The 27,541-nt window shown below is 40.6% G+C and overlaps 1 protein-coding gene across 1 annotated transcript in view; it reads right to left on the reverse strand.

The window, feature by feature from the left end:
- LOC306868074 (C-Jun-amino-terminal kinase-interacting protein 4-like) overlaps positions 1-27,541 on the reverse strand; it is a gene marked incomplete at both ends in the record, with an annotated part of 70,680 nt that overhangs the window by 25,437 nt on the left and 17,702 nt on the right. The window contains 24 exons of the mRNA XM_079414067.1: positions 336-368; positions 513-626; positions 3,477-3,648; positions 3,757-3,905; positions 3,993-4,060; positions 4,292-4,372; positions 10,705-10,827; positions 10,912-11,095; positions 12,017-12,238; positions 14,448-14,613; positions 15,135-15,287; positions 15,430-15,519; positions 16,321-16,450; positions 16,789-16,953; positions 17,042-17,098; positions 17,503-17,633; positions 21,441-21,495; positions 21,762-21,914; positions 21,997-22,054; positions 22,221-22,250; positions 24,776-24,787; positions 25,794-25,915; positions 26,143-26,233; positions 26,753-26,912. Of these exons, the coding sequence (XP_079270193.1) occupies positions 336-368; positions 513-626; positions 3,477-3,648; positions 3,757-3,905; positions 3,993-4,060; positions 4,292-4,372; positions 10,705-10,827; positions 10,912-11,095; positions 12,017-12,238; positions 14,448-14,613; positions 15,135-15,287; positions 15,430-15,519; positions 16,321-16,450; positions 16,789-16,953; positions 17,042-17,098; positions 17,503-17,633; positions 21,441-21,495; positions 21,762-21,914; positions 21,997-22,054; positions 22,221-22,250; positions 24,776-24,787; positions 25,794-25,915; positions 26,143-26,233; positions 26,753-26,912 (2,719 nt within the window). The remainder of the gene's footprint in view (positions 1-335; positions 369-512; positions 627-3,476; positions 3,649-3,756; positions 3,906-3,992; positions 4,061-4,291; positions 4,373-10,704; positions 10,828-10,911; positions 11,096-12,016; positions 12,239-14,447; positions 14,614-15,134; positions 15,288-15,429; positions 15,520-16,320; positions 16,451-16,788; positions 16,954-17,041; positions 17,099-17,502; positions 17,634-21,440; positions 21,496-21,761; positions 21,915-21,996; positions 22,055-22,220; positions 22,251-24,775; positions 24,788-25,793; positions 25,916-26,142; positions 26,234-26,752; positions 26,913-27,541) is intronic.

Here is a 27,541-nt window from a genome sequence, read left to right on the forward strand (position 1 = left end):
GGGAAAGAAAAAGATGTGTAACTACAAGTGTCTAAAGCGTTTAATAGAGCACCAAAGACATGGTCTCTCGCAGAGCAAATGTCAAATTCAATTGCGAAATTACTGGGAGACACTCATTAATATTAAAACTTTAAAGCAAATTTTGGCTAGATGCAGATTCACTGTTGATCAGCCCAGAAAGATGGAAAAACAGTCAAGAGAGTGGAAGGTCTGAAAGGAACTAAGAACTTGCAGACGAAATATTGAACCAAGCTGAGCAAGATGCAGCAATGAAGCAAAGCAAGACAGGTTTGTCTCAGAATTAGCCTAATGTCAACCGTGTGTTTCCCACTCACCCCTCTGACCTAGATATCCACACTGACCTACAGCTACAGAGACAGGAGACGAGAAAGACAAGAATAAGGAAGACGGGAGGGGAAAAACAGAGAGAAGTGGCCAAAGAACAACTAATGCTGCCTTCTATATCAAGTACTGATGTACACTGTGTTTGTGTGTGTGTGATATTGGCTTACAGTCTGATAAAGGGATGGAGATGATGACACCATTTCCTGTTCCCACCCACAGCCGGTTACAGGAAACCATTAGAGCCGTGATCCTCACAAAAGAGAAGCCCAGTTTTCCCGTTCCTGTTAAAGACATGAGGAAGTGCATTCAATTGTTTATTTATTCAAAAGTGTAATATAAAAGAGTTCAAATTTAGTAATCTCTTGTGTTTTATCAACATACACCAACATTCAAAGGTTTGGGCTCAGTAGCACTTTTTGAAAGAAATTAATACTTTGATTGCAAGGGTACATTAATTTGATAAAAAGTGGCAGTAAAGGCATTTATAATGTAACAAAAGATTTCTATTTCAAATAAATGCTGTTCTTTTAACTCAAAGATTCGTGAAAGGTTTCCAAATAGACAGTTATGTTAAATTGTAATAATGTTTCACAATATTGATTTTTTTTTATAAAATAAATGCAGACAGAAATATTTTTTTTAAATCTTACCCACCCCAAAATTTTGAATGGCAGTATACATCAAGTCAAGTTAAGTCAAGTCTGCTTTATTGTCAATTCTTCCACATGTACGGCACATACATACAGAGAATTGAAATTGCTTTACTCTCAGACCCTTGGTGCATACAGTTAACATTTAAGACACTGACAGTAGACGTTCAAATACAGATAAATACAGTTTAAACATATGTACATACAACTATACAGATATACAATGAGGACATTGTAGAAAAATAAAAAGAGATAGATAAAGTGGCATAAGGCACATGGCAGATAGAGTGCAAACCAGTTAAATAAAACAAAAATGTCCAGATATATGTGTATATGTATAGAGTGAATATATATATATAGTGCAAGAGGAGCTTATCAGTCTAAGGACATTGTAGAAAAATAAAAAGAGATAAATAAAGTGGCATAAGGCACATGGCAGAATAGATAAGAGTGCAAACCAGTTAAATAAAACAGGGGGGGGGGGGGGGTTGTAGTATCAAAGTTCAGTGTTGCATGGGGTAAAAGAGGGGAGGGGGGGCAAGGACGGGAGGGAGTTCAGCTTCCTGACAGCCGGATGTATGAAGCTGTCCTTCAGTCTGCTGGTCCTCGCCTGGAGACTCCGCAGTCTCCTCCCTGATGGCAGCAGACTGAAGAAGCTGTGTGTCGGGTGGGTGGGATCACCTGCAATGCGGAGGGCTTTGCGGGTGAGACGGGTGCTGTAGATGTCCTGGAGAGAGGGGAGAGAGACACCAACGATCTTCTCAGCTGCTCTCACTATGCGTTGAAGTGACTTGCGGCAGGATGCGTTGCAAGCGCCATACCACACAGTGATGAAGCTAGTCTGGATGCTCTCGATGGTTCCTCTGTAGAAGGTGCACATGATGGAGGCTGGGGCTCTGGCTCCTCTCAGTTTGCGGAGGAAGTAGGGACACTGCTGTGCTTTCTTGGCCAGTGCTACAGTGTTGTTAGTCCAGGAGAGGTCCTCTGTGATGTGCACACCCAGGAACTTGGTGCTGCTCACTCTCTCCACAGTCGCACCGTTGATGGTCAGAGGGGCATGCTGAGTGTGTACTCTCCTGAAGTCAACAACAATCTCCTTCGTCTCTTCCACATTCAGAGAGTGATTGTGGTCACTGCACCACCCGGCCAGACAGCTCACCTCACTCCTGTAGTTTGTCTCATTTCTATTGCTAATGAGGCCCACCACAGTCGTGTCATCCGCAAACTTAATGAAAAGGTTGGAGTTGTGTGACGGTGTGCAGTCGTGGGTCAGCAGAGTGAAGACGAGGGGGCCTAGCACACATCCTTGGGGGGCCCCAGTGTTCAGTGTGATGGTGCTGGATGTGTTAATGCCGACCCGTACTGCCTGAGGTCTCCCGGTCAGGAAGTCCAACAGCCAGTTGCACAGAGAGGTGTTGAGCCCCAGCTGGACCAGTTTGTGAGTGAGCTGTTGAGGGATGATTGTGTTGAATGCTGAACTGAAGTGTATGAACAGCATCCTGACATATGTGTCTTTTTTGTCCAGATGTGTGAGGGCTGGGTGGAGGGCAGTGGCGATGGCATCTTCGGTCGAGCGGTTGGACCTATATGCAAACTGGAAGGGGTCCAGGGAGTGGGGGGGGGACAGACTTGATGTGGTGCATGACTAGCCGTTCAAAGCACTTCATGAGAATTGGAGTAAGTGCGACTGGACGGTAGTCATTGAAGCAGGATGGAGATGACTTCTTCGGGACTGGAATGATGGTGGTAGCTTTGAAGCATGTGGGGACAACGGCCTGATTTAGCGAGATGTTGAAGATGTCTGTGAAGACATCAGTGAGTTCCACTGCACAGTCTCTCAGTACACGCCCAGGAATGTTCTCAGGACCCGGAGCTTTGCATGCATTGATCCTGCTGAGGGATCTCCTCACACTGTCCGGGGACAGCGTCATCACCTGGTCGCCGGGAGGAGGAGGAGGAGTCTTCTGTGCAGTGGTGCTGTTTTGTGCCTCAAAGCGAGCAATGAAGGCATTCAGCTGTGGGATGGTGCTGTCACAGATCTGTGGTGGGGGCTTGTAGTCCGTAATGGTCTGTATCCCCTACCACAGGCTCCGAGTGTCTCTGCTGTCGCTGAAACGATGGGCTATCCTCCTGGAGTACTGTCTCTTGGCCTCTCTGATGCCGCGGGAAAGGTTGGCCCAGCTGTCGTACAGGTCTAAAACTTCTGTACGTGACTTCTGTACATCTTGCACAGAAGAAAGTATGTATTTACGTGTATATATTTATATTCATATAAATTCTCATATATAAATATATTTAATATATAAACAACATATTTTTCTTAAATATATACATGCGTGTGTGTGTATTTCTATATACATAATAAATATACACACTACACACACATTTATTATGTAAACAAAAACTTTTATTTTGGATGTGATTAATTGCGATTAATCGTTTGACAGCACTACTAAAAACATATATTCACAGTATTCTCACCTAACATTTTGCTGACATAAGGTTCAATGTCCACGTCCTGGAGATGCTGGAAGGTGTGAGCGTGGAAGAGGCGGAGGGTGGAGTCTAGCCGGATGGACACCCAGATACCGTCACCCACCCAGGCCAGCTGACGCACCTGACTCTCCTTGCGCGGGTGGGCGTCAAAAGACTTCTGTTTCACACAGAGAAAAATCACAACACACTGTAAAGTATCCTGCATGCAACACATTTCTCAAAATGCAAAAACTAATACAGTGAAGACTAAAACATAATTATGAACCTCTATTTTCATTGCTTTGGGCTGAATCACATAGATCTTGTTTCTGTAGCCGCACCACACTTTATCATGCACGATGGTCATGCAGCGGATTGAGTGATGCAGCCGGCCGAGGTCCAAGAGGTGGTAGTTGGTTAAATCCCACTGGCTGTCTGTAAAAGCAGAACGAGGATGGTTCTAACAATTAAAGTCAAATTGAGAGGAGTATCTGAATTATTAGTAAACTGACAGTGTCTTACCAAGACCTCTGTGAAAGATGGCCAGTGTACCGTCAGCCGGAGCCACCAAAACACGGCCTTTCACATGTCTGTGTAGAGAAATAATGGTAAAGATAACAAGAACTCATGTTTGCTTCAGAGTTTTCTTTTGATTTCAACTGAATATTGCTATTGAATAAAAATACAGCTTTACAGCTACAGCTTTACAGTTTTTAACAAGTTACTGTTTCATCTGGCAGCATAAACTGAAATCCCACTCAAATATATATATAAAAAACAATGTTTCAAAAGTTACACTGTATTCTTGAGTTTCAACTTACACAATGTTCAAGATGGAATCCTTGAGCTTGACAGCATGAAGACACTTCCTCCATCGAGCGACAGATGAGTGCACATATAAACTACATGAAAGATATTTCGCAAATGAGAAAAGTTAAACTTTGATTGCAAAACACTGATGCTATGACAGAGTGTACTTTTAAGATTTTAGCTGTGCAGTCGCTATACCGTAGATCTTGGTCAAAGAACACTACATTTAATTTGGCAAACATTGTTCAGCTAACTTTAGTAATCTGGATTCTGGTTTAATGATTAATTAACATTTCCAAGCATCCAAAAAAAAGCATGTCTAATTTATTGAATTTATAAAACTAATAATTTAACATATATATAACACCTTATGATATCTGTATTATTGTTCATTTTGTTTTTCCCAAATTGTGTTGTCTGCTGATTTGTTTCTAGATTCTGTTTTATGATTTAATAGATTTAATACAAAACAATAAATTATAAATCATAAAACTTCATAAAAATACATTTAAAATGTAATCAACTGAAAGTAAAACAATTGGTTTACAGCTGAACATTGGATTTATTTATTTACTTATACATTTATTCAAATAAAATTCAGAAATTGTTTTGGTAAAATAAGTGTCACGATACAGGCTAGGAGACACAGAGGTAATTGGTCAAACCAGGGGTATTTATTGGTAAGACAAAGAGGAGAGAAATTGATGGTAACCGTGGGTGAATAAAGCACAGTCAGAGTGGATCCGGATGGCTTCATTGGCAGTAACTGTCCATTGTTTCAAATCGCAGGAACTATGGGAAACGGCAGGAGCGGTGGAGAACAGGAACGGTGGAGATCACAGGAACGACTAAGGTAGGGAAACACACAGGTAAGTATCAATGGGGTCTGGCTTGGTTCAGTAATGTGAACGGTAGACCGTACGAGGAAGGAGTGTGCAGATATAGTGGAGCTTGATTTGCTGCAGCAGGTGCGGGGAATCAGAACGCAGGTGATTGTGATCTTGTAAACATGGGTGCTGATGCCTGCAGTGACTGAAACTCTCTGACATTACTCTCTCCCCCAGGGGCAGCTCCTGATGCCCTAACACGGCGACGGGGACGGCCACGGCCTCTGGGTGCGGGACGATTGGGGTGGTTTCGATGGAACTCCTCCAGGAGTAAGGGATCCAGGATATCGTCCCGGGCCACCCAGGATCTTTCCTCCGGTCTGTATCCCTCCCAGTCCACCAGGTACTCAAGACGGGCGCCCCGTCGCCGTGAGTCCAGAATGTCACAGACCTGATAGACTGCGACCTCTTCCAGCACCTCTGGAGGAGGAGGTGCGTCCGGTTCGGTGCGTCCTGTGGTGGAAGGGGAAAAGGGGTTCAGGAGTGAGACATGGAAAGTGGGATGGATTCTGTACCTTGATGGGAGTTGGAGCTGGTACGTGACTTCGTTGACCTGCCTCTGTATTGGAAAGGGACCTATGTAGCGGGGACTCAGCTTCTTGCATGGCAGGCGGAGGTCCCGGGTCGATAGCCAGACCCAATCGTCTGGCTTGTATCGAGGAGGGTCTGACCGACGGACGTCTGCGAAGAATTTGTGCCTCCGTACTGCACGCTGGACTTGGATGTGCGCCGAGTCCCATACCCTCTCGCTCTATCAGAACCAGTAGTCAACAGCTGGAACCTCAGAGGGCTCTTCCGTCCAGGGGAAGAGCGGGAGCTGGTAACCGAGTATGCACTTAAATGGTGTAAGGCCGGTGGTGGATTGTCGGAGGGAGTTCTGGGCATACTTGGCCCAGGGGAGGAATCGGCTCCAACTGTGCTGATCGTCTGAACAGTATGACCGAAGGTAACTACTGAGCTCCTGGATCTTACGCTCAGTCTGGCCATTTGTCTGGGGATGGTATCCGGAAGATAAGCTGACTGTCACCCCTAGGAACTGAAAGAAGGCCTTCCATACCCGTGAAATGAACTGGGGACCCCGGTCTGACACAATGTCCTCGGGCAGACCGTAATTCCGGAACACATGGTGAAAGAGACTCTCTGCTGTCTCGAGTGCCGTGGGTAGGCCTTTTAGGGGGATTAATTTGCAGGCCTTGGAGAAACGGTCCACTACTACAAGCACGCATGTTTGCCCCTCAGAATTTGGAAGGTCTGTGACAAAGTCTACCCCGATGTGTGACCAGGGTCTTTGGGGAACAGGCAGGGGAACCAGCTTGCCAGCTGGAAGATGGCGGGGGACCTTAGACATGGCACAGACTGAACAGCTACAGACGTACCGGATGACATCCTCGGCCATACTGGGCCACCAGTACCGAGCTTGTAGGAGCGATCCCTGCCTGGATGTCCAGAGCCCGGTACTTTGTGAACTGAGCCCAGAAGGGTTACTCGCTGGGAAGATGGAACGTAGGTCCTCCCTTCTGGGCCTCCCTGCAGAGCTGGCTCGGTGTGGGTGGTGTCACGAATGTGTTCAGTGAGTTCCCATTGGATGGGGATGACAATGAGGGCTGGAGGGAGAATGGGTTCAGATTCTGAGGGCTGATCGGGAGCATGTAACCGGGAGAGTGCATCGGCCTTGGGGTTTTGGCTTCCGGGACGGTAGGTGATGGTAAAAGGGAAACGTGTGAAGAACAGAGCCCAGCGGGCTTGACGGGGGTTGAGGCGTTTAGCATCTCTGAGGTACTAAAAATTCTTGTGGTCGGTTATGACGGTGAACGGAGATGAAGCTCCCTCCAGCCAGTGACGCTAGTCCTCCAGAGCTAACTTGATGGCCAACAGTTCCCGGTTTCCGATGTCGTAGTTTTGCTCCGCAGGGGTCAGTTTCCGGGAGAAAAAAGCGCAAGAATGGAGGCGGGGAGGCTCACCATGGTACTGAGACAGCACGGCCCCGACGCCCATGCTCGAGGCATCCACCTTGACGACAAAGGGTACCTGAGGATCAGGGTGACGAAGGATGGGGCCGTGCTGAATGCCTCCTTGAGATGCTGGAAGGCTTTGTGGGCCTCGAGGCTCCAGGACAGAGATTTGGGCTTGCCACGCAGCATGGAGGTGAGGGGCGCTGTGAGCCAACTGAATAGGTGGATGAACCGTCTATAGAAGTTGGCAAATCCTAGGAATTGCTGCAGTTCCTTCACTGACTGTGGAAGAGGCCACTCCTGAATGGCATTAACCTTCCCCTGGTCCATATGATCCCGTCGGGGCTGATGTTGTATCCGAGCAACTGCACTGTGGAGTGAAGGAACTCACATTTTTCCAACTTCAGATATAGATGATGAACTCTGAGCCACTGAAGGACCTGTGTCACGTGCTGGCGATGTTCGGCCAAGTTCCGGGAGTATATATGGATGTCGTCAATGTAGACAATCACGAACTGAAGGAGGAACTCCCGGAACACCTCATTCATGAAGCACTGGAAGACGGACAATGAGTTGGAAAGGACCCGATATGACCCGATATTCGTAATGGCCTGAGGGTGTGATGAATGCCATCTTCCACTCATCGCCCGCCCGGATACGCACGAGGTTATACGCACTCCGCAGGTCCAGTTTGGAGAAAATGCGGGCCCCACGGAGTTCCTCCAGGGCGGCTGGGACCAGGGGAAGTGGATAAGGCAGCTTCACTGTCTGTGAGTTCCGGGCTCGGTAATCAATGCATGGCCTCAAGCCTCCGTCCTTTCTGCCCACGAAGAAGCTTGAGGCGGCAGGTGATGTAGATGGCCGGATGAATCTCTGTTGAAGAGCCTCCTTGATGTAGTCCTCCATTGCCTTGCGCTCCGGGATGGACAAAGGGTAAACTCTAAAGGGTAAAGTTTAGCTCCAGGCAGCAGGTCTATGGCACAGTCACATGGCCAATGCGGTGCAAAGCGGGTGGCTGCCTGCTTACTGAACACATCCTGGAATGCCTGGTAGTCAGATGGGATCGTACACTTCACCTGAGGCTCAGGGCTTTCGACGAGGGTGGAACACATTTGGATATGTGAGGATTTCTTGGGTGGCTTAGGAATCGAGGACAGACAGTTCTGGAAACAGGTCTCACTCCAGTGAGTGACTTCACAAGGATCCCATCTGACCACTGGAGAATGTTGGTTGAGCCAGGGGCATCCCAGGATGATATACACCGTGGATCCCTCCAGTACCAGAAATGAAATGGTTTCTTCGTGCAGACATCCGACTCAGAGCTTTAGAGGGGGAGCTCGATAATTAACCCTTCCACGCCCGAGCGGTTTTCCCTGAATGGTTTCGACTCGGGGCTCCCGGGGCTGCCGCTTACGAGGCAGGTTAAGCCTGATTAGGAGGGCTTGAGATAAGAAGTTCCCAGAGGAGCCCGAGTCGACAAGGGTGGAGACTGAAACAGAGGATTCTGGGGTGAGTAGTTGCACTGGCAGTAAGGATAATGTGGAAACATCGGGTTCAAGTTGAAGTGTACTCACCGCTGGGCATGGAGGTCTCATGGGGCAGTTCCTAATGAAATGATCCGGGGAAGCACAGTACAGACAGTCCGACCGCGAGGCAGCAAGCACGCTCCGTGCGTGAAAGACGAGCGGAGTCCACTTGCATTGGTTCTGGTACTGGAGGCCCGGAGGCGGGTGAGGCCAGCTGGTGTGCGGCTGCGTCCTTGTAACAGGCAGTGAGGCGTTGCAAAATGCGGGAGGCGCGCTGCATGAAGCTTTCCAATCCCACGTTGTCGTCGTAGATCGCCATCTGGGTGCGAAGACGGGAATTCAACCCCAGACGATATGCACTCAGCAGCGCGGCCTCATTCCATCCGCTGGTGGCAGCAAGCGTGCGGAACTCCAGAGTGTAGTCGTCAATGGAGGACTCCCTTTGACGTAATCGCAGGAGTCGATCTTGCACGGACAGCTGTCCCACAGCGACCCCAAAGACCTCCTTGAAATGGTTGGAGAAGGCTTCATAGGAATTAATAATAACACTCTGGGCATCCCAGATCGCCTTTGCCCACAGCAACGCCTTGCCACTTAGCAGGGAGATGAGAAAAGCTATCTTCGATCGCTCGGTGGTGAACTTCTGTGGCTGCATCTCAATGAAGAGGGAGACTTGGAGCAGAAAGCCGCCACACCCAGCTGCATCACCCACGTAGGAAGCAGGGATGGCCATGGGACTTACAGAGGCAGGTGCCAGAGCTGGAGCCGGCAGGAGGGAGGCTCGGAGGGTATTGACCAATTCCTCCAGCGTGTCAACAGCCGCGGGCAGCCGGGGCTCCATGACACGCGTACGGTCCTGGTCCGGTCTTCTGTCTCGATACAGGCTAGGAGACACAGAGGTAATTGGTCAAACAGGGGCATTTATTGGTAAGACACAGAGGAGAGAAACTGATGGTGACGGTGGGTGAATAGAACACAGTCAGAGTGGATCCGGATGGCTTTGTTGGCAGTAACTGTCCTTTCAATCGAAGGAACTATGGGAAACGGCAGCAACAGTGGAGATCACAGGAACGACTAAGGTAGGGGAAACACACAGGTAAGTATCAATGGGGTCTGGCTTGGTTCAGTAATGTGAACGGTAGACCAGACGAGGAAGGAGAGTGTGCAGATAGAGTGGAGCTTGATTAGCTGCAGCAGGTGCGGGGAATCAGAACGCAGGTGATTGTGATCTTGTAAACGTGGGTGCTGATGACTGCAGTGACTGTGGTGACTGAAACTCTCTGACAATAAGATGTTCTTTATAAATTTAAATACAAATGAGAAAATGTCTTGATTGGGGGAAGTTCTTTAAAAAAAACATTTTAATGAATTGTTTTATTATTATTATTGTTAAAGTTGGGAAGTACATTTTACTGTAAAAAAAAAAAAAAGTTATAATATTTGTCAAATTCTTCAAGTTTTAATCAAGCTTTTAATTTGGCAGTTTGTAGTGAAGACGTCAGATCAGTTTCTGTATGTATTTGACAATAATCAAAATGAAATTCTGGTGAAGTGACACTCAGAGCAGGTCTCGAGATGAAGTTCCTTAGTAAATGAAACTGTGCTGCTCATTCTCACAGAGATACACAGAACGGGCAGACTGCACATTTAACTGAAGTCAGAAATTAGTTTATATCGCAATTTAAATTTGATTAATTGTGCAGCTCTACATTTTTAATTTGCTGGATTCTGTGACATTCTGAGTTATACAGTAAATTCCATTTTAATGAGTGAATTCCGCAATTCTATCATAGTTTTCTGCACCATGGAAAACATAGGGCCCTATTTGACCACAAATTTCAACAAAAATACTCCAGGAAACACAGGTTGTGAAACAGAGATCGAAAGACAGTATGGCAAATATATATATAATAAAAAAAATTTACTACTATCCCTGACAGAACTATTTCCGTTCATAAATTATGGTGTTTAACAAAGTTGCCATAAAGGAAACGCACTTATATTGCACGTTAGGCCAGATGCTGTTTTATGTTTGTGTATATGTGTGCGTGCATCTCACCAGCCGTTCTGAGCCCCCAGCCACATGGTGGGCAGCGCGCTGCTCATCCGCTGGATCTCTTCTTTTGCCAGATTCGTCTTTCCACCTGCTGAGGCCGTATCATCCCTGTCCTGATCGGACTCCCTGACAAGGAACCCAACCAAGGATGAGTTCCCATCCACATCTGGATATAAATCAGCAGTGATAAAGATACTGTGCCCGGCTCACCTCTGGTTATAGTTGCCTGTTGAAGTCCCAGAAGGCTCTGTTCCCAGCGGGTCTGTAAACACGTGCTCCGTGTAGATTCCTGGCTGACTGGTGTCCTGTCCTGGGCTCTCCTGCTCTTCCTCTGTGGCTTCCATAGCTTCCTCTGCTGCAGGGAGCCCGTCTTCACTGGGAGCTCTGGAGAGATCTATGACAGAGAGACTTCTGTCACGTTTACTCTTAACCCTATAAAGCCTACTATGTCATATTTGATAAGCAAATTTCTAGAGCCTTTAAGCAATCAATATGACCAAAACGTGTACACTGTTATCTGATTGATAGTTTATACTTACCAATTAAAAGGCCTTTTAGCATCAGTAATCTAAAACCATCCATTGTTATGGTTCACATCTTTACTGATTTCTTTACTGAATTTTTACTGATTTTTATAAAGTAAACGTTAATAAATATTATTTAGTTGTTTGTAAAATTTCAAGATGAATGCTTAACAGACTGAAGCAACTTTAGAAAAATCATGAAAAATGTGAGTATCAATTATGATACATCAGGCTTTTTATTATTTTATTAATGTTTATTATTCTCTCAATCATCACTTTATTGCATAACCTTATATTTAATGCTCTCACAATAAAAACTACAGAGCTTTGATCATTAAACTAAGCATCTTACTTAGACATATGGAAGATAAATAGTGACAACTGACATTTATATGCATTTACTGCAAAATTGAATTTTACTTTTTGACAATAAATAAATCAACTGTACTGAGTGCATTTTTTTGCTCAGTTTGGGTCTCTGAATATGAAGTTTTTATTATTTTTTTCAACTCAAGTATGAGATCCATATTCTCACTATATTATACTATTTGAGTCATAAAAGCCTGATATTTTAAATATGATACTCAACAAAAACATATGCAAACTTTTTTTAGATTTTGTCTAAAGGTTCAGTAAACTGTTCCATTTCATTCAAATTCAATCTTTCTGACTATTATTTAACCGATCAGAAGTTAAACTTCAAATATCTCATCCAAACTAAATTCAGAGTCTGCTTCTATAAAGAGCTGTTAAAATTACATGACCTCACTGACCTTTAAGACAGTTCTTACCACTTCCTCTGGCTGGACTCTGTTCTGCTGACTGTTCGTTGGCCCCTGTGCTGCCCGTCTGAGATCCTGTGCTGGACTCTTCAACACTGCAGCCCACTGCTGACACGTCACTCAACGCACCCTCACTGCCCTGAGAGCTGCTGCTGGCCAATAAAGCGTCTGGCCCCGCCTCCAGGTCCTGAGGAATCTCCTCCCCTGCAGGATAGTCTGTCTCCAAGACTCCTGGAAACCACAATAAAATACATAAACAACATTACTGGGATCATTTATATTTAATGCCATTGCGTCATTAGTTTCCTAAAAGTGAATTGCATTAATGATGTGAAGTATTTCTCCACTCCCATTTCCATTTGATACCAAGACGCTCAACCCCAACATGTGACAACAAAGGCAAGTGTACATTTATAGAGGCTATTGGATTTGCAAGCAACAAAACAGATGCACTTAATTACAGAAATTCATCTTGATCATTTAAATTTCAAATGAAACAAAAATATTGTGTTCTATGTATCTCTGGTGTCTCAGTCTAAAGCACTATCTAGTGCCATTTGTCACAGAATCATTAACAATGATCTACAATGAATATGTTCCAAATTAAAGCTGCAGTCCGTAAATTTTGCCTCTTTGTCGCCATCTCTGTTTGAAAACCTGGAATTGCAGCTGCTTGCGGAATAATCTTCCTTGCATGAGATGTGCTCCAGAATATCTTGGAATATATGACCCAAATAAGAATTTTCACTGTATATTGTCATCTGAACAAGTAAGTAACAAGTCTGCCACGTTTGTTCTGACCAACTGAGGAAAAAAGCATTACCATAAATCGCACTACCAGTGGTGAATAAATCTAACGATCGGTTAGCTCATATCACATCTAACCGTGCAAATTATTATTATTGTAACACTTTATTCTCACATTTTTAAAGTTAACAGCATCAGCAGTGCATGACTGAGTATAGTGTGTATTAGCGTGTAGATTTCAATTTCTGTACAGTCTAATCTCTAATTGTCATTCCATTCGAATTTCATATTAAGAAATTCTTTTAACCCAAAATGCAAACTATGCTCCCTTCGAACTGGTTTTCTTTAAAATACAAATCTTGTGTAATCCCAGGCTATCTGTAATCAGAAGCACATTTAAAACTGGAATATAATTTAATTTCATTCACATGCGTTTCATAAACACATAATCCTTTCTGGATCACAATCCGCCATCAAAACGCTAAATTTAATTATTCTAGCTTCTGTGAGAAAAGGCTATAAACGCTCCGTCACCTGCAGGATCCTCACGTGCGATAGCCTAGTAGCCAGGATAACTTCATGTTTACAGACATGACGTAAAGTTATGCGCTCAATACCACTCAAATTAGAAAACATTATTATAAGCTAACCGTTGTGAATCGGGCTAAAGTAAGGCGACAGTTTTGAACACTGGCTGGTTATGTACTTGCTCAAATATTGATTTCGGATCATTTTTAACCCAAAAAAGTTACGGACTGCAGCTTTACATATTAAACAACAGGCATTAGATTATCTAGTGATTTTTCTTGAAATTTTGTGTAATGCAATGTACAGCTGCACAATTAATCGTCTAGGAACGCAACATGCACCAGATTTATTTTCACATTTGCATAATGTACAATGTATTTAATTTTTTTTTACTAAGTTACAGTATTTCACCAGATATTGAAATGAGAAATGTTTTTAAACCTGTGGTCAACTAAACATAATTTTACTTTTTACTTTTATTTTGCAGTTTTCTGACAGAAAGATGATTTTAATGCTGGGAAGTGAAGAAATAAAGAAACAAAAATATTAGCATCGTAGTTTTACTATTGTAGTAAATGAAATTATTAATATAATTGTTTTCAGTAAAATTCATTATTACAATAGTAATATATTTGTTTTAATTATTAATTAGTCAAATATATTATAAAAAGTCTTAATGAGTCACAATGAAAATAACATTTTTTTATTGATTGGTTTCCTAAAAAAGTAAACTAAAATGAGTTTTGAGCCATATGTCAACATACAAAATCAACGCAAAGAGACTTTTTACTCCATTAAGTTTAGACACTAGTTTGGTTTGAGTTGGTTCCTATAAAGATTAAAAACAGAGTAACTATTTCTACTAAAATCAAAGTGTGTTCTCTGTTCTTTTTGCCTGGATGTCTTAGCAGCATCAATATAAAGATGTTTTCATGAAATGTTTATCATAACGCGGCTCAAATCACAATCAGAATGTATGACAAAATAATCACAATATAATTTTTTGGCCAAATCACAGAGTTCTAAAGATATCAATAATCTGTAATAACTGCATTTTGTATTAGTTTATCAAAATGTAATGATAAACTATTTATGCCCGTGACTGAAAGAAACATGAAAAAGATGAAGTGAGAGATTACTGTTACGAAGGGTGTACATTTCTGACCTGGTACACTGACGATGCACAGCACACATGAGTTACAGACGTAGAAGCTGTCCAGCAGGTTGTCGGGCTGCGTCACATCCATGATCATCACCTTTGTGGAGGAGTGTGTGCTCGTACAGATCCAAACGCGACTGGACATCTCCACATGCACCGTCTGCTCCCGCTCCTGTCAACAAACACACAATATCACTGCATGAACAACCAACACTGTCAATGCTGCATATGAAAGTTTTTAGAGGTATGCATGTCTGATCCATTTTTATACATCACAATGACTCTCTCATGAGAATCCAAGCCTAAATACCTAGTTTAAACGACCACTTTTTTAGCTTTTTGTTTTGTGAAAGTCCACTTACAATGTTAGTCAAGATTTCTCACATCAAAACCAGTCATGTCGTTTTTATGACAATTTTGCACACTCTCTCTCATTTATAGGTCTGTGCCTTTCTGAATGTATATGGCTTCTATATGTAAATGAAATGTATTATGATTTCCTAGTTTCTTCACATTTCAAACAAGTTCCGAGGTTTTAAATACTGAACAGGGTATGTAAATATCGGGGGTCATATGTTAATGAGCTCATACAGTACATATGACTGTGTGTTAAAATATGTCTACTTTCTACATCAAATCTTTTACTTCAAACAAGTCCATGTTTTCCACAATATGACTGTGGAAATCTTTTACCTTAGGTTCCTGCTCTAACTGATCTAGGCTGCTCTGGGAGCCTTTCCTCTGTTTGGAGGCGTCTGTCTCCACCGCAGACTCCTCACCAGAAATACCAGAGCTTCCCTCACATAAGCGTCCACCTGACAGGTTCACTCCAGCTGCACACAGGAGCTGCGCAGGGGGAATCAGGAGAAATATTAGAGGCTGACATAGTAATATCGACTGAGACTTCATAAACGTATTTCGTATTTTCTTAACAAACAGAATTACTAAAGTATAGAATCAAAACTGGATTTCAATTATCTTTCTTCACCTTCATAGAAGCATCTTTCTGCTCTAGTGGCCTGAGACACACAGGAACAGGAAGGTTTATTTTGTTCTCTGCATAGCCACTATTGGCAACCTAAAAAGAACAGGATAACAGCACAATTATAGCTGATTTTTATTAAAAGTAGAAAATGTGGAATTAATAAAATATAGTGTTGCATTGTTAAGATGTGCAAGATAATAGGACAATTTGAAAATATGGAATAAAGAAAAATAAATAATAATATAATAAAATCAAACAGCAAAGTAAAATAAAATAAAACAAAAATAAATGAATGCATTACACTTTTTCAAAAAGTATAGATTACAGTACAAGTATAGATAATTTACAAAAAAGATCAGCAGAAAACGTGGAATTAATAAAATAAAGTAAAACAAACAAAAAAAAAGTAATAAAATGTTACAGGACAATTAGAGATATTTTACAAAAATGTAAGTAGAAAATGTGTAAATAATAAAACAAAAAAGGTGTGTGGTTCTTGTTTTGTAACCTAGCCAGAAAAACTGGCCTACTTTCTTGGACAATTAGTTTGAGAACAGAGCTCAAGCTGAACATAAAAAAGATGGTCTGATCAGGTACTGAAGATGGTAGAAATAAAAAAGAAAAAGAAAAACACAAAACAGTAGCACTGCGGTTTGCTTAGCTGCCTGCTGTACTAATAAATATATAGTAAGACTGAACCTATAATATAAAATTAAATTAAATAAAATACAATTCTTTGTATTATGTATAATCATATGCACATAACAGCATTGTGATTTGCTTGGCTGCTGTACTAATAAATATATTATAATACTGGATAAAATAAACAGTAAAATAAAATAAAAAAACAATAAAATTTAATTAAATGTAAAATATTGCATTGCATTGAATTGCCTTGTATTTTCCAGGGAGACTCCAGCCATGTGCTGTAACCCTGCCGTCCTCCTTCTGCACGTGGGCTTTCACATGCTCGTATTGAGCGCGCTTCTGCTCCCGGCGGGACAGAGAACCACTCGAGTCCACCCTGATGGAAAAGCCAAGAAAAAAGTGATGAGGGGACGCATGATGAATAATGTACTGTTAATTAACACTTTAGTGTTCTGTGTGATGCCAGACAAGAATATCTTCATATTCTGGATTTACATGGATTTCAACTGGTGGGTCTTGATACCAAAACACTGTATGTGAAAAATACAATACATGCATTTCTTGTAAATGTAAATCAGTTTCTGATTTTAAGGACATTTTGGTTTCACTACATCTTTGTTGCTGTATTGGTTTGCCACATATAAAAAATAGCATCCTGAATTGTATTTTACTTAAAAACTTAATATGTTTGACAAGGTTGAATAGAAGAGTTACTCTTCTTTGAGGAAGTCGAACGCTTTTGTCTTTTCTCTTGGGAACTGGGAGAAGGTGTTGCTCTTTTTCATGATGCTGGGTGTGTTGTACTTGACGTTGGACGGTAAACCTCTCGCTGTGTTGCTGGACGTTAAGGAACTGGAGGAACTGAACAGGCGACTGAAGCTGAAACAGGCCATAGACAAAGACGGGTGTGAAGAGCCCGAGCTCACATTTGTGATCTGTGTGACTAGCAGTTGAGATGAGGTCTTACAATTGTCTGATGCTTGACCTCTTCTTCTCTGCAACTTCAGAGTTTTCCCTTGAAGCTCTGTGGAAAAAGAAGACACATCACTGTAGGAGAGCCGAGAGCAAGCAGACAGTCTCCATGTGGCGGTGTGGGGTTTTTGTTCAAGAGCCAGAAAAACTGGCCTACTTTCTTGGACAATTAGTTTGAGAACAGAGCTCAAGCTGAGCGTAAAAAAGATGGTCTGATCAGACACTGAAAAAATGAACAAACAGTAACATCGTCATTAAAAATGTGATTTGCGTGGCTGCTGCACTAACAATTATATTATAATTCTGGACCTAGAAAAAATTAAAAAAATAAATAAAAGCTCATAACAATCTGAAATTAAAAAAGGATAGAAAAGAGATTCTGTTTTCTATTTTGGACTATAGAGCAAATTAGAGCTATACTTTCTTTACAGTACTGTGTTACAGTGAAATGTTTACCGGATCATTTCCGTCCACCTGATGGCCTCCTGCAGCTCCATCAGTCTCTCTTTGTACTGGTTTCGCTCCATCAGGACTCGAGCCATCTCCACCCTCGTGAACCTCCTCCTCTGAGCTGTGGGCACATCGCTCTGCGGACACCCAACGAAAGGTGACACGGAGTTACATACTGTTCACCATTTGGGCATAACAATTATTATTTTAACATGTATTAGTCAATGAATGTTGTTTTAAATCAAATAATGTAATATGGTGAACTTGAACTAGAAAACGAATAGTTCACCTAAGAATGTATTGGAGAGTAAGGGCAACATTTACTGTTGCAAACAGCTTCCCACAAAGCTATCACATGGCTTCAGAAGACCTGTTTAAAAGTTTAAGATTTTTCTAGTGTTTTTGAAAGAAGTCCCTACAGTAAAAACAGTAATACTCCTGCGATCATTACTCCAGTCTTCAGTCACATGATCCTTCAGAAATCATTCTAAATTTGCTGCTCATGAATCATTTCTTATTATTATTAATGTTGGAAACAGTTGTGCTGCTTTTTTGTGAAAAATCATATATTTTTTTCAAGATTCTTTGATGAATAGAAAGTTTAAAGGGGTCATATGATGCTATTTTGTGTGTTTGGTGTAACAGAATATGTTGACATGCTTTAATGTTCAAAAAATTATTTTTCATTATTTTTCAAATACTGTCCATTATTGTAGGTCCTTTATGCCCCGCCTCTCTCAAACGCTTTGTTTTCTACAAAGCCCCTCCTTCCAACAAGTGCAGTCTGCTCTGATTGGCCAACTGACCCAGTGCATTGTGATTGGCCGAACACCACAAGCATGCGTCGGAAATGTAACGCCCTTTCCATAATCGGGAGCTTCAGCTTTCAAATTCAGTATAAAGACAGTAAATAATGTCGTTAGTGTTACCATCAGTTCAAACCCGAGGAGATGGGTATAAACGGAGGTCGGAGTCAGCTCCAAATGGGTTGGGCCTTGTTAATATGCCCTACACCAAACCCAACCCTAAACCTACCCTCCCTCTTGGAGCTGTCCCAACCCACTTGCGGCATAAGTCCCTCCCACTTGGAGGTCTCCGGGCTGCAGCGATATATACTTGAACTCGAGAGGGGAACAGAGTCGTGTGACAGACACAGTGATGATGCTCGTATGTATTTGCAGTACACAAGCCGCGTTGACTGACTCCACTGTGATGTGACCCTGTCTCTCTCTCTCACACACACACACACACACGCACACAACGCGTTACTCTACACTTGCGCAAAACTCCGCATTTGAACAGTCAATAGCAAATACTTAAACTAATAACAAAACATACTTACAGTCGCTGATTCAGAAGCGCCAGATTGTCATGGCAAAGTCGGAATTTACCCTTTTTTTTTTTTTTTTGTAGAAATAGCCTTTGTGCACAGCCAGCCTTATACTCTCCTAGGTTCACAAAACGGTCGTCCATAAAATCCATTGCACAAATTCTAAAATTTGGGTTGTGCTGTTCGGTTGTAAACAAATCTTAACAATGATTCCTAATTGCATCTAGGGGTGCACTGATCCGATATCCAGTATCGGTATCACTCTGATACGATCATTTTCTGCTGATCCAAATCCGATATTGTGCGTATGCTATTGTGTTATTGTTAAGCCCCACAAAAGCCACAAACACATTATAAAACCCCATAAAGTTTCCGTGCACTATATTTCAAGTGTTCTGAAGCCGTTACATAGTTTAATGTGAGGTACAGATGAATATCGAAGTTAAGTTGCCGTAAAATCTTCTTGTGGCATAAGTCCCTCCCACTTGGAGGTCTCCGGGCTGCAGCGATATATACTTGAACTCGAGAGGGGAACAGAGTCGTGTGACAGACAGTGATGATGCTCGTATGTATTTGCAGTACACAAGCCGCGATTAAGACAACTGACTCCCCTGTGATGTGACCCTGTCTCTCTCTCTCTCTCTCTCTCACACACACACACACACATGCACACAATGCATTACTCTACACTTGCGCAAAACTCTGCATTTGAACAGTCAATAGCAAATACTTAAACTAATAACAAAACATACTTACAGTCGCTGATTCAGAAGCGCCAGATTGTCATGGCAAAGTCGGAATTTACTCTTTTTTTTTTTTTTAGAAATAGCCTTTGTGCACAACCAGCCTTATACTCTCCTAGGTTCACAAAACGGTCGTCCATAAAATCCATTGCACAAATTCTAAAATTTGGGTTGTGCTGTTCTGTTGTAAACAAATGTTAACAAAGATTCCTAATTGCATCTAGGGGTGCACTGATCCGATATATCGGTATCGCTCGGATACGGTCATTTTCTGCCAGATCAGGTCTCGGTCAGACAAGGCTGATCCAAATCCGATATTGTGCGTATGCTATTGTGTTATTCTTAAGCCCCACAAAAACCACAAACACATTATAAAACACCATAAAGTTTCCGTGCACTATATTTCAAGTGTTCTGAAGCCGTTACATAGTTTACTGTGAGGTACAGATGAATATCGAAGTTAAGTTGCCGTAAAATCTTCTCTCCGCTGCGGCTGTCTGTCATCCTCCATTCAGCGTTCAAACTGGACTAGAGAGCACTATGTTCTTAATGAGCACAGTAACTGAAATTTAAAACTGTTAAAAGAAAAGGCTCAAACTATCGCACAGATTTAATACGCTACGCATTAATATCTCTTCACTTTGTGCTTTGAACTATTTTTACGCGGAGCGCTGCACGCTGTGACTCTGTGCTGCTTCAAGCGCATCATTCTGCGCATGGGTTGCACAAAAGCACTTTGTGCCGCTCTGTATTTGTAGCCTTTCGTATCATAATACTTTTGCACAATAAAAGATTATTAATAGCCTTTCTTGTTCGTCTTATCTAACTTATATTTCTGCCTCATTACTATGCTATACATTTAAAAGAAATGTATTTTAATATTACAGTGTATATATATTTATATATAAATATTTTACTTTTTTTCATGAATGTATTTTACAACAATACAAAGAGCAATGTATATCATTTTACATTATCATTTTAAATTTAGTCCTACACTTATTCACTTTTACTTGTTCCCCACTAAATAATATTTTTTCCCACTAATTTTAGATTTTATAAAATTGTGCACTCATGATTTTTCTAGAGTAACTGTTGCTACTGAATTATCCACTAATCTAGTTTATAATAGTATTTTTGTCATAGATTATAATTATATATACAATAAAGTTGTCTATATTTAGTAGATTGTGTGTAACACAAAAAAGTCAAGATCAGGTCAACACACATTGAGGCATAAGAATTCAACGATTAAAAGAACTGTGCTGGTATTGAATCGATATCGGTATCGGCAGATACTCAGAATTCTTGGTATCGGATCGGGATCGGTTCTGAAAAAGTGGTATGGAGCCACCCCTAATTGCATCTACTTTTGGAAGGCCAAATAAAGTGCTTTTGCTTTCACATAGAAACACACATCGTCTCCCTGACATGGCTGCATCAACACTACTGCGGTTACTGAAACCATGTGAACATTTGGGCGGCATTACACAAATATTTCATGACGTAGACATGTGGGGGTGTGTTTTAATGAGGCGTTTCAGCCCGGTCTGGATCAGCCTTCTCTTTTAGATAGAATAAATCCTTTTGTGGGACACTTTGAGCTTTGTAACTCTGTAGATCGTATACATGCACAAACAGCTACATAACACACTAAAGAAAAGGAAAAACAAGAAATCGCATCATATGACCCCTTTAAAAGAACAGCATTTATTTGAACAAAACAAATGTCTTTTGTAACAATATAAATTAAAGCACTTTCAATCTGATCAATTTAATGCATCCTTGCTGTATTTAAATGTATTAATTTTATATAGTATTAATCTCACTGACTCTTATATTTATTGTGATATTCAAATATTAATACTTACCTCATCTTCATCTTTATTATTGTTCTGTTTGGCCACCTCTGCCTCTGTTTTCACTCTGTGTTATGAAATATTCTTATGAGTGCCTCATTTTCAGTGCAATTGTACAATCTAGTTACACATTTATTTACACAGTCCAAATAGCTTCTCATGAAAAAGACGCACATTAATGTGATAAACCACCTGTGGCTACTAACTTAAATATGTCATGTTTGATTTATTTTAAAATTCGGCTACTAACGCAAGAAAACTAGACCCTTAACAACTGCATATGAATGCATCCCTCAGGCGTTTTTGTATTATTTGGTCGAAACAATGACTCACTTTTTGAGTTCCTCCTCCAGCTCCTTGTTTTTGTCCTCTAGTTTGGTTTTGGCCTGCAAAACCGCATCCAGCTCCCCCTGAACAACCTCCTTCTCGCAGGAGAGCTCGTCCACACGAGCGATCAGATCGTTCTTCACCACGTTCAATGCATTTCTGTGCACACAAACAATGCGCTGTCAACAACAAAGCAACAGAAAACAGTAAATAAACTGTAAAGAGTTACTATATTACTCACTTTGTCTCAAGCAACTTCACATTTTCCTGAATGAGATTCTCCACCTCACGACCCATGCCTGCAAAATACATCACAAAAATCTCTAATAACAGTACAGCCGAGGCAAACTGATGATAACAAAAGCAATAATGTGATGATAAAAACACTATTTAAAGATTCAAAACGTTGAAGATGAGTTTGATGTGCCCTGTGTTTTCAGGTTAGACAGGTATGAATGGTCTTACCGGACAGAATCGGGTGTGAAAGCGCATGCACTGCGGGTGTTCGACAGAGAGACAGACACATGGAGAGTGAAACAGGAATGGACAGCTGTGAGGTGAGAGTTAACAGGTCACAGAAAAACCAAGAGATGCTGGAAAGAGTGGAGAGACCACTGACAGATCAGCATGACTATTCAACCACATTCAGATTAGCTATAACTAGACCCACACAGAATCTGTGCCAAGTTCACATAAAGGGGACCTATTATGCAAAAATCACTTTTATAAGGTGTTTGAACACAGCTGTGTGGCCGCAGTATGTGAAAACAACCAGCCCATAATGTTAAAAATCCACCAACTCATTTTTGTATAAAACCAATAAATCATAAACAGTCTCTCAGAACGAGCTGTTTCAGATTCTCCTTCTGTTCACGTCACTGAGGGGAAAAAGTCCCACCCATTTGTGACGCTGCCCTATAAGCATAGACACAGCCCTGAGTGAGAAGTTGCAGTTCGCCATTAATGGAGATATATACAATGTCAGCACCAAAGAGGCTTTACAAGTGTTGTGTTTTGGGATGCACTAATGAACATAGGAGTCACCATAATCTCCCCCCATCTGAGCCGAGGACACTGTGGTTCAATTTCATTTTGAATGAAATATCCAGGAAAAAATCGGTAACGTCCCCTATATGTTTAGGAATTAATACCAACGCTTTGTGCACGAACGCCAGCTCCAGACAAAGTAAGTATCATGCGTTTGTTTTCCAAATAGCCTTTCTGAAAGAGCTTCTTGGCACTCTGTAAATTATTGCTAAAGCTATCATTGTGTTTTCATTGATGCTGCCTTCAAGTGCTATCAGAATGATTATGAATAGGAATGTTGTAGTTAAAAGTTGCATATGAAAGCAATGTGAGTCGATCGTTTGAAGTTGTCGAGCTGATTTGAAAAAAATCAATCAATTTTACATTAAAAAAAACGTTTTTCTGGGGTATAAAAACTATTTGAGCTATTAAAATGATTTTGGGGACGCTCAATATTACTGTTATATACTATTATACTATTATTTATTATTTACTACTACTACTATTATTATTATTATATACTGCTATACTATTAAATGCTGTTCTTTTGAACTTTTTTTTCAACTAAGAATCCTGAAAAAATGTACTGCAATTAAATAAATTTATTCACAGGAATAAACTGCATTTTAAAACATACTAAAACAGAAAAGAGTTATTAGAAATTGCAAAAAAATCTCACATTATTACGGTTTTCACAGTATTTTTTATATGTAAAAGAAATTTGATAGTATTAAAGTAATGATATTATTACTTTGAAGTATGTTTTAATTTTAGATAATTATAATATTTTTTTTTAACAATTAACAATTAACATTTGAGTCGACTGCAGCATTTTTTACTTGAATTAAATTAAATATTAGAATTAAATCTATCTCATTGAATATCAATTGTACTATTACTATTGGAACATGCATGAATTTCTATTTCAAAAGATAGCAGATATATAGGGCAGTCTGTTTAAACTGAATAAAAAATCAGGTGATTGTGAGTTTTTAATCTCAAAATTCTGACTTTTTCACAATTGCGAATTTACATCTCGCAATTCTGACTTTTTTTTGCAATTCTGAATTTTTTCTCGCAATTTCGAGTTTATATGTCGCAATTCTGACTTTTTTTTTTGCAATTCTGAATTTTTTCTCACAATTTCGAGTTTATATGTCGCAATTCTGACTTTTTTCTCGCAATTGTGACTTTTTCACAAATGTGAGTTTATATCATGCAATTTTTACTTTTTTCCCCAAATGTGAGTTTCTCGCAATTCTGACTTTTTTTCACAAATGCGAGTTTATATCTCGCAATTCTGACTTTTTTTCACAAATGCGAGTTTATATCATGCAATTTTGACTTTTTTTCACAAATGTGTTTATATCTCGCAATTCTGACTTTTTTTCACAAATGCGAGTTTATATCATGCAATTTGGACTTTTTCGCAAATGCGAGTTTGTATCTCACAATTCTGACTTTTTTCTCGCAATTCAGACTTTTTTCTCATAATTTCAAGTTTATAGCTCACAATTCTGACTTTTTCCTCACAATTCTTTCTTTTTCACAAACGAGAGTTTATATCATGCAATTTAGACTTTTTTCTCAGAATTGTGAGATATAAATATTCAATTGCGAGTTATAAAGTCCAGTTCTGAGGGGAAAAAAATTCTCAGAATTGCGAGTTATAAAGTCAGAACTGCGAAAGAAAAAAAACAATTGTGAGATATATCAATCTCATAATCAGTGCAGAAAATGTGAAAATGTCAGCAGATTCTGTGCGGCCTTGAGTCTAACACTATCACCCCATTCTGTGCTACATCATGCTACAGTAGGTGTTCATATCATGTTGCTGCCATACGGTTGGCACTATTTGCTACTGTATGATTCAGTTAAAGGGGAAAGTATGGAGAAGTATGAGGAACGAATGAAAGATTTAGATACAAAAATGATGCTAATTGAAACACAAGCAAAGATTATCTGACAGAAAGAAGTAAGGATGTCTTACACACCAGAGTACTCCACTGCGGTTAGAGGGAAGAACAGGACAAAAGGGCATGGAGAGAGAAATCTGGGTCAGTTCAACATGCAAAACAGAGCATCATGGGACTGTGCCACCATCACAGAGCTCATCTCATTATGATGGCAAATGACATATTTATAAGAATAGTTCACTTAAAAACAAAAACTAGCTGAAAATGAGCTCACCCTCAGAACATCCTAGATGTAGATGAGTTTGTTTCTTCATCAGAACAGATTTGGAGAAATGTATCATTACATCACTTGCTCACCAGTGGATGCTCTGCAGTGAATGGGTGCCGTCAGAAGGAGAATCCAAACAGCTGATAAAAACATCACAGTAATCCATAAGTAATCCACATGACTCCAGTCCATCATTTAACATCTCACAAAGTATGTTGTGTGTTTGTAAGAAACAAATCCATTATTAAGACGTTTTAAATTTAAAACATTGCTTGAGGCCAAAATACCATAATAACATTCAAAATCCACAGAGTCACAGACATATTTGTTTTGAACTGTTTTTGCTTGTAGACGGTGCTTGATCTGTGCATATTTCTCTCCTGATTCAGACAGGATAATTTTTTCACTGGAGAAAGTAATACTAATGATAGAGGACTCTATCTGCAAGCAACAGTTTGAAGTTAGAAACGTCTTAATGATGAATTTGTTTCTTACAATCATGTAACTTTTCACTTCACCAGATATTCACTAAAAGACTGGAGTGGTGTGGATTGCTTGTGGATTATTGTGATGTTTTTATCAGCTGTTTGGACTCTCATTCTGGCGGCACCCATTCACTGCAGAGCATCCACTGGTGAGCAAGTTATGTGATGCAAAATTTCTCCAAATCTGTTCTGATGAAGAAACAAACTCATCTACATCTTGGATGTCCCAAGGATGAGTAAATTCTCATCAATTTTTTGAATGAACTATTCCTTTGATGTTAATAAAGATCAAGCTCACAAAAAAACTGTAAAACTATCTGAAAATTAACAGCAACAAACGTACCCAACAGATCTGCCCCTTCATCCACATCTCCAATCAAACCTGTGCCTGCTGACGACACTTCTTCAAAGAGAGACTCTGTATTTCGGTCGAACACCATGTTCTCAATCCCTCGGGTCGGGGTGCTTCAACACATCAGCAACAAGCATGTTACATCATTCAATTATAGGCTAGCACTGGATTTAGGATCTGACACTTTAATAGGAGAGGGTAAAACTGAGGTTACTCAGTTCAGTTTAGAGTATCCTATTAAGCCTAAACAATATTTCTTATATCATATCAATGATCAATTATATCATAGACACATTCAAATGTTTTAGACACAGTGTTTGATTTATGGCACATTGGTTACCTTGAACCTTTATATCCGAGGTCCATGTCCAGCTCTGGAGTGGACTCAATAATGGCCTGAACATCTGACTTCTCCTCATTACCAGCCAGACCTGAATAATCAAAATGGACAACTACATATTTATCATCATTTAAAATAATGTGATCTGCAATACGTTGTTTGAACTTTCTATTTATCAAAGAATACCGAAAAAAATCACAGTTACCACAAACACATTAAGCAGCACAAGTGTTTTCAACACTGATAATAAGAAATGTTTCTTGAGCAGCAAATCAGCATATCAGAATAATTTCTGAAGGATCATGTGACACTGAAGACTGGAGTAATGATGCTGAAAATTCAGCTTTACATCACAGGAATACATTTTTAAATATATTACAATAGAAAACAGTTCTTTTAAACTGTAAATATATTTCACAATATTGCTGTTTTTACTGTATTTTTAATCAAATAAATATAGCCTCACTGAGCATAAGAACAATCTTACCGACCCTAAACTTCTGAATGGTAGTGTATAAGACTGAATGAAGCACTATTTAAGTTACACTGTGCAATTTTAGAGTCGTTTAAAGCTGTAACGCTTTCCATGCACAGTAAAAGAGTGTCTAACCCGCAGAGACGCTCCTGGTCCCTGGAACAGCCTGAACCTCTGTGTTCTTCCAGAATCCCTCTCCATCCTCTCGGTGCGAGTCCAGGGCCAGATCTGAGGCCGTGGTGGACATGGGAGTGACAGACTTTGAGCCTCCCTGGCTGAGGTCAGACAGCTCCTCCTGAAATCATTCAACACACAATGCTCATTACCTAAAAGTCAAAGGTCACAGCTCAGGGACAGAGGAGAGAAAGCAACAGGAAAACACAGAGGGGTCGGGATATTCACTTAACCCCTGAACATTTGACAAACTGAGGTGAGACCGACAGCCACACAAACACACACAACTAAATATATAGGGGATGGCATTGCTGTAGACAATTTTTTTTTTTTTTTTTTTAAACAAGCGTCAAATAATAACTAGACAAATCGGTGTCAGTTCAGGCTAAAGATATTAAAAAATAAGACTGCAAACACAAAAATGGCATACACTTGACAGCTCATTGATGCAACTGTAATGGTCATTGCACACTGAGTCCAAAAGTTTTGCATGTGTTTTTCCGTTTTTTCGTATTCCCCATCCTTTCCTATGGATGAGAAAACGCAGAAAATCGAACCTGATCCGAATTTTTTTTGACGGACGAAAGTTTTGGAGACAGTGTGCAAACGTGATTAACACAACGTGAGGTCGTATTTATTTTTTAACGTGCGAAAATTTCGGCCAAAGATTTCGGACTCAGTGTGCAATAAACTTAACAATGCTTAAATGATACAAAAATAACAGAGATTAGAACACCAAACTAATGAGAT

This window comes from Barbus barbus, assembly GCF_936440315.1.
Source record: "Barbus barbus genome assembly, chromosome: 4".
NCBI lineage: Eukaryota > Metazoa > Chordata > Actinopteri > Cypriniformes > Cyprinidae > Barbus > Barbus barbus.